The following is a 12,274-nucleotide window of genomic DNA, read 5'->3' on the forward strand; positions in this document are numbered from 1 at the left end:
CATTACACTGGAAAAGACCAAGCCCATGGCACCGAAAAACCGATAAATTGCGGTTAGCACTTGGACGTAATAGTGGTCTAGCCAAGAAAATACAAACAGCTAAAGCATACAGCGGTTAATTCCTTTGAGACAGCTGTCACCGACCTACCAATACAGCGGCAGCATTGACCCTAATATAGGATGCAAACCATCTTAAGTTGCTTAAAAGACCCTGATGAAATTGTAGAACTGTTGTACCGATCAGTAGGAAAATATGTTTCCTCTTCAGCAGTCGATGCCGGAACCTAAGTGGCAATGGAAAATTGTAGAATGGGCTTATTCCCCCCCTAAACACGGTCCCATCCCTTCCCCCAATATGTGACAGCATTCACCCCCATTCCACTTTGAAATGAAGAAAACTGGGAGAAATAACTAAATAATCGACTGCCGGACATTTCTAAATGAAATTTATGCTAAAGAGCCCAACAATTTTGAACAACACATTTGTGACATTTCTATGAAACAAGTTGCATGATACAAATAGATCATGATTTTGATCCCATGAGGATTAAGGCACCCGGTGGCGAATTGAGGGAGCACGATCTACTCCAAATAACTTAGCTGCTTGAATTGATCTTCATTGACTAGATTTGTCCTGGTGACTAGTAGGGATGCCTGGATAAAAACATTGGAAAAACAGCTTAATGATCTTAGAAAAGATTAAAATGAGATTTGCTCTAAAGCTCCCGTAGAGTGGCTAATTTCCAACATGAATGCACAACCTAAATTGAGATTTTTTTTTTTTATACTAAACTAAAATGAGATTGTCTTGAATTTTCCAGGGTTGTTTCGTTTGACACCAATGCACGCTTACCTGTAATGTCAACGTCTTGTCCTAGGTTTACAGCGGAATTCAGCCAAGAGTGCTATATGATCAGATGACCACTCTGGAGATGGAAGTGCTGTTTCTTTCCGTAAGCTCTCCTCATCCAAGAGCTCCAGCAAGGATTCCACTGTCAGAGAATCCGCTGAAACAAGCAAACGAACTCATCAAGGTCCTCGTATGAAAATTATGAACCAGGAAAAAAAAAACTGTTGTAACTACAAAAACAAAGACCAACTGGTGCATTACCTCTGCAGCACATTAGAAGACAAGACGTAACCAAGTAATCTTAATAAAAAGCAGCAGAGCAGTGGGTCTCATGTCTTGTCTTCCAGTATTTTGCATTACTTATTGGATATATGATATTCTATTAATAGAAGGAACTTCCCTCAGAGCGAAGGAGGCTACTAGTATTTTGCATGGGTGCAAAGCAAATTGTTCATCTGTTACCACCCCTCCGACAAAGTATGGTTACTAAAAAAGGGTCTGTAACAAATTTACCTGTGTAAAATATGTAATCAAGGGTGCCAATGAAATCTCTTGTGCAATTTGTAAATAAAGGTTCATTTGTTGTAGGATCCATTCTCCTTCGGTGCTGCTCTAAACCAAGACCAACACCCATTCTTGCAAAGGATGAGTAAGCACTGACCTGCAGCAACGTTAATGTCACAACCAGCATAGGTTGTTTAAGCCATGAATAGAAAATATTATGATTTCAAGCAGAGCTTTGAAGGGTGAATGCATGAAGAGTAATCATGACTCTCAGATGCTTGACAGACACAGGCCGCAAAATCCAAATGGAGAAAATGAAGGCAGAATTGGTTTGGATCCCTCCCACATGTTCAATCTTTTTTTAGCGATTTCCCTCAATATCTTTATCATTAACACAACCACCATTTTGCTTATTCTTAGAGTTGTATTTAGTACCTCTAAAAAGATGATTATCCACCATTAGTCAAACATGTGGGTTGGCTTGGATTACTTAGTGTTGCATGCTTAAAGGGCAGAATGCTTAGGAATGCAGAGGAGCTATCATTGCCCAGCTCCCTAACCTAATGCAGCACCAGGCCTGGAATTCAAGGAACTGCATCCGCCTTCAATAAAATTGAATTAAAGTGGGAAAAAGGACTCAATAGACATTCATAGACAACCAACCCATGAGAAGAAAATATCAAACAGACCATCAATTGGGACCAATTTTTTCTCTTTTCGGGTAAGTCATCAATTAGGTCCAATTCAAGAATGAAATTTTGGTCCTTGGTCCCTACCAAAAATTGAAAAACCAAAAGATAGGACACTTGGCTAATAGTTCCCATGCTCATAGTTCAATTGCATTTCATATAAGATCAAAAAGTAAAAATCTTAGGTTGGCACAATGAATCCAGACACCTAGACAGATTCAGTAGTAATGTATTGAATCTTTAACATTGATTCACTATATTTAACATCTTATTATGAAAAAGGCAACGCATTATATTAACTACATCAAGGTACAGAAGAGAATGAGCATCGATATAAATGGGGGACTGTACTGAGGCCAACTACAAAAATGATAAAAAAATCCAATGAGGTAGTCATCTAATGACAGCCCACGAATCAATATGATTGTTGTACACCCACAGGGAGGAAATTTAGCAGTATGGTGCCCTGGAATAAAAAAATAAAAAAATAAAACAAATTTTCTTCTAACAGCATTCCATAAGGTTCTAAACCATGGCCTGTATCGGTGTTTTTTTTCGAAAAACGGTTCAGAGGAGTCAGTTTAAGTCCTGGCTACCCTCTGAACCATGGCCTGACCCGATACACCCCCTCTAGGGGCGTATCGGGAAGGCGCCGACACGGGCCAATACGTAATGATATTTTGAACCCTGGTTCCATACTCTAGCAGGACCACGATAAAACACAATAACTTAAACTCCATGGTCTCTCAAAGCTCATTCTACATCTAAGGGCCACTAGTTTCCAATAGAACATGCATCAAGATGTATAGGGAGGCTGACTGTCTACAGGCTTGCTTCCAAGTTGATGAACTTGCTATTGCCTGCCAATACCTAGTCCTAGCAGCCAAATCAACAAGTATTCTGCAAAATTCCTCCCTTGCCAGCATCCTCTTCCTCTGTGCCTCACACTATAATTGTTTCATCCCATTGGGTCATATTTGTCTTCTGAAGTTGAAGATGAAGAGTGTCACCTTGGGGATGGAGCAATATTTCCTTTTAGATTTCAAATACGGCCAGACAAGATTTGCCTTAGTTTGGCCACATAGCAAAATAGCAAAGGATTTTGGGGTAAAGCTGGCTCAAGTAGAGACACTAGGGAAGGGAAACACAAAGCCTCTCGACCTGGCAGAACGCTGCCACACAAAATCTGCAGATCCACTAGACCTCTTCAGTATATGACTCATCCAAGACCAAGTCAATGAAATTTAAAAATCAAGTTGGAAAAAAGACAATAAACAGACCCAGGAGAATGATTAAACTTAGATACTAAGTATTTACTCTTGAACAATAAAAGCAGTTAGGTTTAGTCATCATTATATCAAAAGATAACATCAATAACATATTTGGAAGTATTGAAATTGCCATGCTTATCTGAGCTGGACAAAGACAAAGTAGATCTAAGCTGCAAAAACCCTGAGTAATAGCAACACCTAAAAGGCATCATTAACTAAGAGTGACCATAAACCCTTTAGTTAGTAGAAGAAAAATCTTGATTGCAATAAATAACCTGAAAACCATTTCAAGTAGAATAAATGAACTGCTAACATAAGCAAATCTTAGACAAGAATTTAAATAATTGAGTAGCCCTTCGAAGTCCCAATCTTGTCAAAAACCTTATATCTTTCCTACATATGACACCAGATGGATAAAGCAACCCTCAATTTGTGAAGCATAAGGGGACAAAGTTAAGCTTTGAAGTATTGTCCTTTGAGGCCTAAAAAGGCCAAGATATTAAATATATACTGCAGATGACCTTAAAACCATTACTGCCAATAACAAGAAGGTAATACCAAAATTTGCCCAAGGGTAATGAGAAAGATATAACAAATTTCTTAAGATATATAATATAAAAAAAATAAAATGAAATAAAATTACCAGCGGTACATGATGAGTTAACTTGCTTGCCGGGTGCAAGATTCCAAGGGAAACAAGAAGGTAATGTAATACCAATTTTTCCCCAAGAAGGGTAATGAGAAAGACATAACAAGGTTCTTACGATATTAAATATAAAAAATTAAATAAAATGAAATAAAATTACCAGTGGTAGCTGATGAGTTAACTTGCTTGCAGGGCGCAAGATTCCAAGGGGATCTACTGCTAAATCTGGATGCATGGGATCAACCTTCCCCATTGCAAGAAGTGAATGAGGAGCACTGCAATCAGATCCAAGATTCTCTACAAGATTAGCAAAACACCATGCTTGTGACAAAAATGAATTGCATTACAATAATAACTGAAACTAAACCAGAATAATAGAACTACCTTCCTGGAACTGAATTAAAATCTCCACAGACCAACATTGGAATGTCTGCACTCACAGCTATTTTTTCCAGTCCTTTCAAAAGAGTATGCACCTGATACAATGAGCAAGAAACATCCAATTATTTAGTTTTTGATGACAAGAGATCCAGTTGAAAGTACATCAACTACATAGAAAGAAAGAAAGGAAGAAAAAAAGCAATTCTATGAGAACCTGCCAGAGCTTAACATCCTTGAGATCTGGGTGAACATTTACATGTGTATTAGCCTGTACAATGCCAAAAGAGAAATAGAAAATGGTTATAAACCACATGAAAAGTAAGGCTGAAATGCTGTAAAATGACAGGAAAAAAGCCAAATTCTACACACCACATGAAGTCAAGGACAAGATAAACCAACTGCCAGTTTAAATTGATATACAGAAGAATGCATTCTGAATCCTTTGAAAAACAAAACCTTTGAGAAGAGCCACTCCAAGTGGAAGACCTGATCGACTGCAGTCTAAGCAGTGACAAATTAGGTATATAATATAGCACATAAATATTTCTGTGGGTTCCATGCGATCTCATGATGGAGCTGGAGTGTGTTTTACAAAAGGGTCTCCCACCATCTAGAATTTCTACGGGTCAGGAAAGAAGCAAACAGAATAGCACAAAATTCAAAGAAACATGATAGGTCTGAACTGGCATGTCAGCACTCGACATCAAGTCTCCATATGCCTATGATGTGGCAAGGCCTTGAAGGCAGAAAAACTAATGGCCTTGTACAGACAGACAGATGGAAAGTACAAAGAAGTAAAAGTAACAACTTGGGAAGTTAAGGCACAAAAGGGATACATGCCAAGATCAACTACCCAACTCATCTTAAGAATAAAGTGCCTCACCATAAAGACCAGGCTTAGGCTACTTGATACAGCAGGTGCAAAACATTCAATACAGCACATGGCCTGATATGTTTACAACCCAAGTTGAGTAGAGGTGTAAATCGAGCCACGCCACCCTCTGCCCGGCACGACGGCACGCAGGCTGTGCCAGGCCTGGCATGATAGTCCAGGCCACATTGGGCCTGGGGTTCCAGGTCCACAGGCTGGCACAACACAGCCGTGCCTGCCATGCCGCACGCGGCCCACATGCCAGCATGGCCCAACCCGCGGGCCACATTCGGCCCGCCCGATGAACTAGCTTTTGGGGGTTTCTTTTACAGAAATACCCCCAACGGCTATAAACAGCTATATAGGGGGGGTGGTATTTATGTATTTGGGGGGGTCCCCAAAGGAGGGCATGACACTACACCTAATGTTTCACCTGAAGTAGATGATCAAAGTCAAAGAACAACAAGAGAAAATGAAGTGGATATTTTTAGTATACTCAAATAGTTGTATAGCATTTTTTCAAATTATTGTAAATTTTGTTTTAATTTATTTGATTTTTTTAATAGCGTAATTTTTTTATTTTCAATTTGTAACTATATTGTATTTTTTATATTTTATTAAATTATTCCATTTTCCAATTTTCATATTTCATCCATCCATCCATTGTATTTTTTGTATCATTCAAATTTAAATGAAATAAAATTCCTATTTTTCTTGCAATTTGTTATTCACTTCGAATCTTTGTCTCATCGACTTCTAATTTGGTTAAGTATTTTTTTCATTTCTTTGCGCTATGGGCCGTGCTGGGTTGACCCCCCAAATTATCCTTGGGGAAGGCAGCACAGCCCAGGACGGTCCACGGGCTGGCACGACATGGCCCGCACTTTGCACGGACCACAGCCAGGCCGTGCCATGCTGGCCTGGCATGGCTGCAGCCCGCCCGGCCCAGGCACGAGCCCGCACGGGCTTGGGCTGTGGGCTTGCTGGGTCAACCCCCCAAATTATCCCTGGGGAAGGCGGCACGGCCTGCAGGAAGGCCATGCAATGCTGGCCTGGCACGGCCCACACTTTGCACGGGCTGGCTGCAGGCAGGCTGTGCCCGTTTTACACCTCTAATGTTGACCATGTATGGAAAAACACACAATTCTTCACCTCTCCTTATGGGTATGGTAAAGGCTAAACATAACCCCTCTGCAGGACAGTGTTGAGCCATACCAGTAACATGCAACAACCATGAAGTTGATCAGATTGTTTGTAAGAAGCTCCTAGAAGATGTTTGGTCACACATCAATGCTATGATGGCAGTTGGAGCAGCTCATATAGTCACTTATCAGATTTTTGTTCTAATTGCAATAAATCAAATTGGAAGTTCATCACTGTAAATTTAGCAGGAAGAGTTTAACATTAACATGTTAAGGATAGATAGAGAGCGAGAGAGAGAGAACATTGGATGAACCACAGCTCTATTGCAGCATAAACATCAGCTATAGGCCCTTGAGCCCAAGGTAATTGAGCATGTGTGAGGCTCTGAGCACATAGAGTACAAAATTAAGCCACATGCTTTTAAACTGAAGAAAAAGTTTGACACAACCAAAGGACCTTGGAACTTGTATTACAAGTGCCGCAAAGCCATTAAAAACTGTTGGTCATGAAGCTATGGATGACCATTGGAATTGGGGAGAAGGACAAAAAATGACAAGTAAGATAAGGTGAGTTCAAGACTAAGAACAGCCACTTTATGCAAAAAGAATGACAAGGGTTTAGGTCCACATCCAGTCCATCCCTCCAAAGACCCCAGATAGCTGGGACAAACATTGGCAAACAATCCTATACCTTCTTTTATAGCCATGGATTAGCAGAGAACAAGGGACAGAATCAAGTATATACAAATAAAAAAATCATCATGATCAGCTAAGCCACTTATGAAAAGGTGAAAAAACAGAAAGTAACATTGTCACCCACACACAGAATACAATCTGTAATGCAGCACACTGACACAAATTGCTGCATCTCCCTTTCTGTCATCATGGAATGGATGCAAGGATAAAACAAGCCACAAACTCAAACTGCAACAATTTGATGAATACAGTCAAAGATGAATAGGCAAGAATAGAGACTGAAACAAGATAAAAAGGGTAAGAAGTGCGCTTACCACACAGAAAAGTTGTCGCTTATCAGCAATAAATTTTGCCTCCAGAACAGCTATTAGTGCAACATTATCCTACACAGAAACCAAATGATAAAAAAAGAATACATCAGTTGAAAAACCAACAATCCAATAACAAATCAAATAAGACACAGAAGAAATCCAGTGAAGTCAAGGACTCAAGGTACCTTGAGCAATCGATTCAGAGCAGTTTTCTTCTGAGCACTTGGAACCACTGCATCAGTCAAAGACTGTGCAGCCTTATTAAATTCAACCTGCATGCAAGAAAAAACCTCCTTAACATATGAAGCAGTCATAACAAATTGGTAGAGAGCCAAAAAACAGATATTGTACCGAAGAAATTATGGAAAAAGAAATGGAAAAATGTTTCTTAACCTCATATTTTTTGACATGTGAGAATCTGTCTCTACGGAAAAATGTTGCACAACCGTCAATTGCATAAGGAGATCCATTGTACACCTGCAAATCAAACAAAAGCATATGAAAAGAATACAATGGCATATGGACATTGAACCATGTAAACCAACATGTCATAAATGATAAACCAACCTCTGATGTCTTTTTCTTGTAGAGAGCTTGGTAGCCATGTTTTTCCAACTCAGGGGAAAAAAACTCCTCAAAGTGGTCACTCTGAACCTGAAAGGAAGAAGGCGTTACCATCCTCAGCTTGCTTAGTTTGAAGAATGTTTACAAAATAGGAGGATGTTACTACTAAATATCATTATTAACATCAAAAGAGCCCACATGGTTGGGATTTGGGTCAAGTTGAGTTCAGTTGCATGTTGCTTATAAGAAAATTATTGCATCCCTTCTCAATTCTCCAACATCATTTTATTGGTATAATGTAAGGTCTAAAAGCATGGAAATGCTCAACAATCTGCACAACATTGGTCTGGGCTTCTGCTGTTCAAGAAAAAGATATACCTTCTACACTAAGACTGCATTTGGCATTCCTTAAGGACTTTTCTCCTTTTGCAGTTAAAATGCCCCTCTGAATACTGAATTTTTAACAGAAAAAAAGGAGATAAGTCCTTAAAATAAGGAATGCCAAATGCAGCTTAAGTTTCTTTTCTTCTTTTTTAAAAGAGAGCAGGTAACATCAACCTCTGGTCACAAAATACTGGCATTATTATGCCATGATCAAGTAAAAGTTAATTGAGGTTTTAGCTAACTCAGTTCCGTAGGCCACAATATAAATAAGACTGATGATATTTTCCTTATACATCGGTTAGTTGGGTTTTCAGAACACATCAGACAACAAGAAATTCTATGAGCTATCTAAAATACTAGAAAAAGCATATCTATTAACAAGAATCATATCCAACAAAGGTTGCCAAAAGCAGAATAGGTATCACTCCTTAAAACAAACAAATCTAGAGATGAAGTAAATGAGTGCACACCAACTTACCTCTTGAAGACAAAGAATGTCTGCACGGCAACCAACAATCTCCCGAAGCAAATTCTGCCTGCGATATGGCCAAGAAAGGGCCCAAGAAGGGCAATAACTGTATGATTCATTTGTGGCATATACATCTGAGAGAATATTATATGAAAGAACAGTAAAGGTTCCTGAGGAAACACTACGGCCATCAGAGTCTAAATGCCCCATCATGTCAATTCCACTGACTGGTATCAATCGTCTGGGAGTAGGTGAGGGAGCTGGTATGACACGGGAAGTCATGATAGTGTTAACATGTCCAACAGGTAGCTTTGATTCACCATCTACTGCTGCACACTCAAACTTTAGAACATGACCAATATCATCTGCTGTTGGAGTATATGTTTTAGAACGCCCAACTTCAAACCAGGTTTCACCACCACTTCTTTCTGTAATCGCTGCAGGATATAAAGGCGCAGAGCCATTATTCAAGTTTTGGCTCTGCCCCATGCTTGATGTTGAACCAGATAAACTTGTATTGATAACTCCAGATCCTGAATTATTAAACCGCCCAAATAACTCTTCCTCTTCTGCTCCATTTTCATTTACAGCACTAGCTGCACGATCATGTAGAATACGATGATGCTGCCATGCATCTGAAAAGCACCTAGGGGAGCAGTGGTAGCTTTTGGCAACAGGGATTTTTGCCTTAACACAACCCAAGCACTGCAAAGTTGCTTGTTCAGAGGGATGGATGCTGCAAATGGCAACTTTTCTGTCACTTTGAATACGAAACCTGCAATATAGAACAGAAATATGTAAAAAATTCTATATTTCTGAATAACAAAGGAAAATCCAAAATCTCTCAACCCATTCAGGAGAGGAAAAAAACATAAATATAACAACCAGTCACTATGTTTAACTAATAATTAAGTAAATGCCCTTCAGAATATATGCTATTCTAGATTCCACCTGCAATCAAGGTATCCTGCACAAATGTACGAGAAAGATTGACTTTTCAACCAAAAAATTAACACAGTGCAAGACTAGACCTTGAGAAGTTCTCATAAACAAGGTTCAGAATATTGATAGGATATGCCCCATATAGGGCCGTATCATATCATATCGCCAAGGTCCCGATACACCTATTTCAGGTGTTTTCAGGAACCTATTCATTTTATTTATTAAATAACATACAAATATTTATGAAAATGAAAATTTGAAAAAAAAAAACAAAAAAGCACATTGTATAAAGCTGATACACATCTGCCGATACACAGAGGTGTATTGATACTTTGAACCATGCTCATAAACCAAGATGCACAATTAAGGTGCAATGCATCCTAGTCAGAAATGGTCTCAAAGTGAGCAGCAGCACGTTGATATTGGCAGAAAGACAGACAAACACTTCATCAATGGTATCTAATTATTTTATGTATATAGCCAATTGGCAAATGTTAGTACTTTCTTCCATTCTTTTTGGGATCAGTAACCTGCCCATGCTTTCTTTGATACCCTCATATATGTTGTGTTTACACATCGTGGGACTTGTGTCTTGTTGTGTCTAGACATCAATAGGTCTTGTCTCTCCCTTGAGTCCCGATTACCATGGACCTCACAAACATTTGCAGAATATTCAGAGTCAAACTGTTTTAGCAAGAACTCTATCCAGCAGAAATTAGAATGTTGGAACTAAGCAATCACCTTGCTAAAACTAAAGGGAGGGGGGAGTAGGTGGAAATCCTTAAAAAGTATATATTCATTTAGGGCTGCCGCTGCTACACTTGGTCCAGCATTGGAAAGTTGTGTAGTTTAGGCACAGAACAATGTGGTACCATCAAACCCGCACAATGTATTTCACAATGTGAACACTTGTCTTTTTCCCCTCTGGTTTTTGTCAGCAAAACTCAAAAAAAGAAATGCATTTTCCCCTGAGGATGATGATTCTCCCATAGAAAATTAGAGAGGGAGAGAGGGAGAGAGAGAGAGAGAGAGAGAGAGAGAGAGAGAGAACAGCCCATCAAATAAAAATGTAAATGCACCTATAATTACAACTGACCCATCCATAAATTAACCGGGTTTTCAAGTACAAGAGATTACTAAGCTCAAGTTTTTGTACCCAAAAAACACAGTGAAGCGAGTTCCAAGTTCTGTAGAACGACAAAATGAGTGATAAAAAGAAAAGGCTAGAAGTAGAAAAAGAGTACTTACCACCTGTACCTCAAGTAGAATCCATCAAGTGGAACCGATTCGGGAACATCGTCGGTAGTGATGGAGCCATCGGGTCGCCGCAACAGTACGTAGGGCGTAAGTTCGCAGCCCACGATCGGAATGTCGGATGGAAGGTGTACCCGCAGCACACTCAGCATGCTTCCCCCTCCAACAATTCTGCTCCACGATCCTCCCACTGAAGCCCCAAACCTACCGCTAAAACCACCTTCGCTTCGAAACTACAACTCAATCCCAACGAGAGGCGGAAACCAGGCGGATCCGCCATCACTGGACCTTGAAATCCGCCAGCCTGGACAACCCAACTTGGCCCTAGAAATCAAAACCACCAAACCCTAAAGAAATGAGCCACGAAAATACCTGCAAATCGTTATGGGAGGAGGAAAATGAAATAGTTAGATTTGAACTTGCACAAAATGTTTTCAAATAAAAAACACATATTTCAAAAGGAACTCTACATCGATCGTTGGAACGATCGGAATCGAATTACATATGAACAGTTCATTAATTGATTGACTAACCGATTAGCGAGGCCGGAATTCGACAAGGAGGAAGCAGCAGCAGCAGCAGCAGCAGCAGCAGCAGCAGCAGAAATAGATTAGGAGAAAATTTGGTGTTAGGGTTTTATTGAGAGCGAGAGCGAGAGCGACAAGAAGTAAACCTCTTCGCTGGTCATATCTCCATGCTCTTCTCCGGAGCAACAGACAGACATATATACGACTGCTCTCTTCTTTCTGTATTAAAATTTTGCCCTTTCGGGCTTCGGCTGTCTCACCTCACGTCCCTCTCTCCTCCTCTCTCTGGGTCTGGGCTCTGCTCGCTGAGTTCGGTCCTAACTCCTAAACTATTATAGGATAGAGATGGGACGAAATGCTTCTTGCCATCTGTTCAGTGTTGAAGCAAATCTGGGCTGGGCTTACTGGTAAGTCCACTCTGCCCGAGCCTCACCCTGGGCCTAAATGTCGAGGCCCAATTTCTATCATGCAGCCCGCACATGAATTCTATTCATCGGGTAAGTGGATCTGGACCCATATTACTGGTTATTCAGAAACAGAAGTCGTAGAATAGGTTAAACCATTAAGCCTATTAATTCAGCCCGTTACAGTCCAAGAAGAGTGATCTCTTAATTATTACAGGCCTATTCCTGGGCTCCTGGCCAATAATACTGGTTACGCAAAGAAAACTTGTAAACGGGTTGGATCTAAGAGCCCATTAGGTAGCCCAGTTCATTAAAATCATAAAATCAAGAGACACACACTTTATTGCTTTAGCCAAATGAGGTGTTGAA

At 40.0% G+C, this 12,274-nt stretch overlaps 1 protein-coding gene across 1 annotated transcript; it reads right to left on the reverse strand.

Annotated features, from left to right (window-relative positions):
• Positions 1–412: 412 nt before the first annotated feature.
• Positions 413–11,913, reverse strand: LOC148844592 (carbon catabolite repressor protein 4 homolog 2-like). Its single transcript, XM_088954083.1, has 13 exons — positions 11,508–11,913; positions 10,969–11,346; positions 8,788–9,553; positions 7,929–8,015; positions 7,755–7,838; positions 7,547–7,633; positions 7,365–7,433; positions 4,556–4,609; positions 4,345–4,436; positions 4,121–4,235; positions 1,364–1,511; positions 854–1,007; positions 413–654 (listed from the first exon to the last, which is right to left on the reverse strand). The coding sequence occupies exons 2-12, from the start codon at positions 11,124–11,126 to the stop codon at positions 862–864; spliced, it is 1,806 nt and encodes a 601-aa protein (XP_088810209.1). The 5' UTR covers positions 11,127–11,346; positions 11,508–11,913; the 3' UTR covers positions 413–654; positions 854–861.
• Positions 11,914–12,274: the final 361 nt, after the last annotated feature.

The sequence above is a fragment of the Nelumbo lutea genome, chromosome 7 (assembly GCF_056320005.1).
Source record: "Nelumbo lutea isolate HS-2025 chromosome 7, American lotus-T2T, whole genome shotgun sequence".
Classification (NCBI taxonomy): Eukaryota; Viridiplantae; Streptophyta; class Magnoliopsida; order Proteales; family Nelumbonaceae; genus Nelumbo; species Nelumbo lutea.

Bases quoted from the DNA above. Each gene is read 5' to 3' on its own strand.
- LOC148844592 (XM_088954083.1), bottom strand. From the start codon at position 11,126: ATGCTGAGTGTGCTGCGGGTACACCTTCCATCCGACATTCCGATCGTG. The intron at 7,634-7,754 runs GTTAAGAAACAT...TCTTGCATGCAG, and splicing joins CACATGTCAAAAAATATGAG to GTTGAATTTAATAAGGCTGC. The intron at 4,437-4,555 runs GTTCTCATAGAA...TCATTGTATCAG, and splicing joins AGGATGTTAAGCTCTGGCAG to GTGCATACTCTTTTGAAAGG.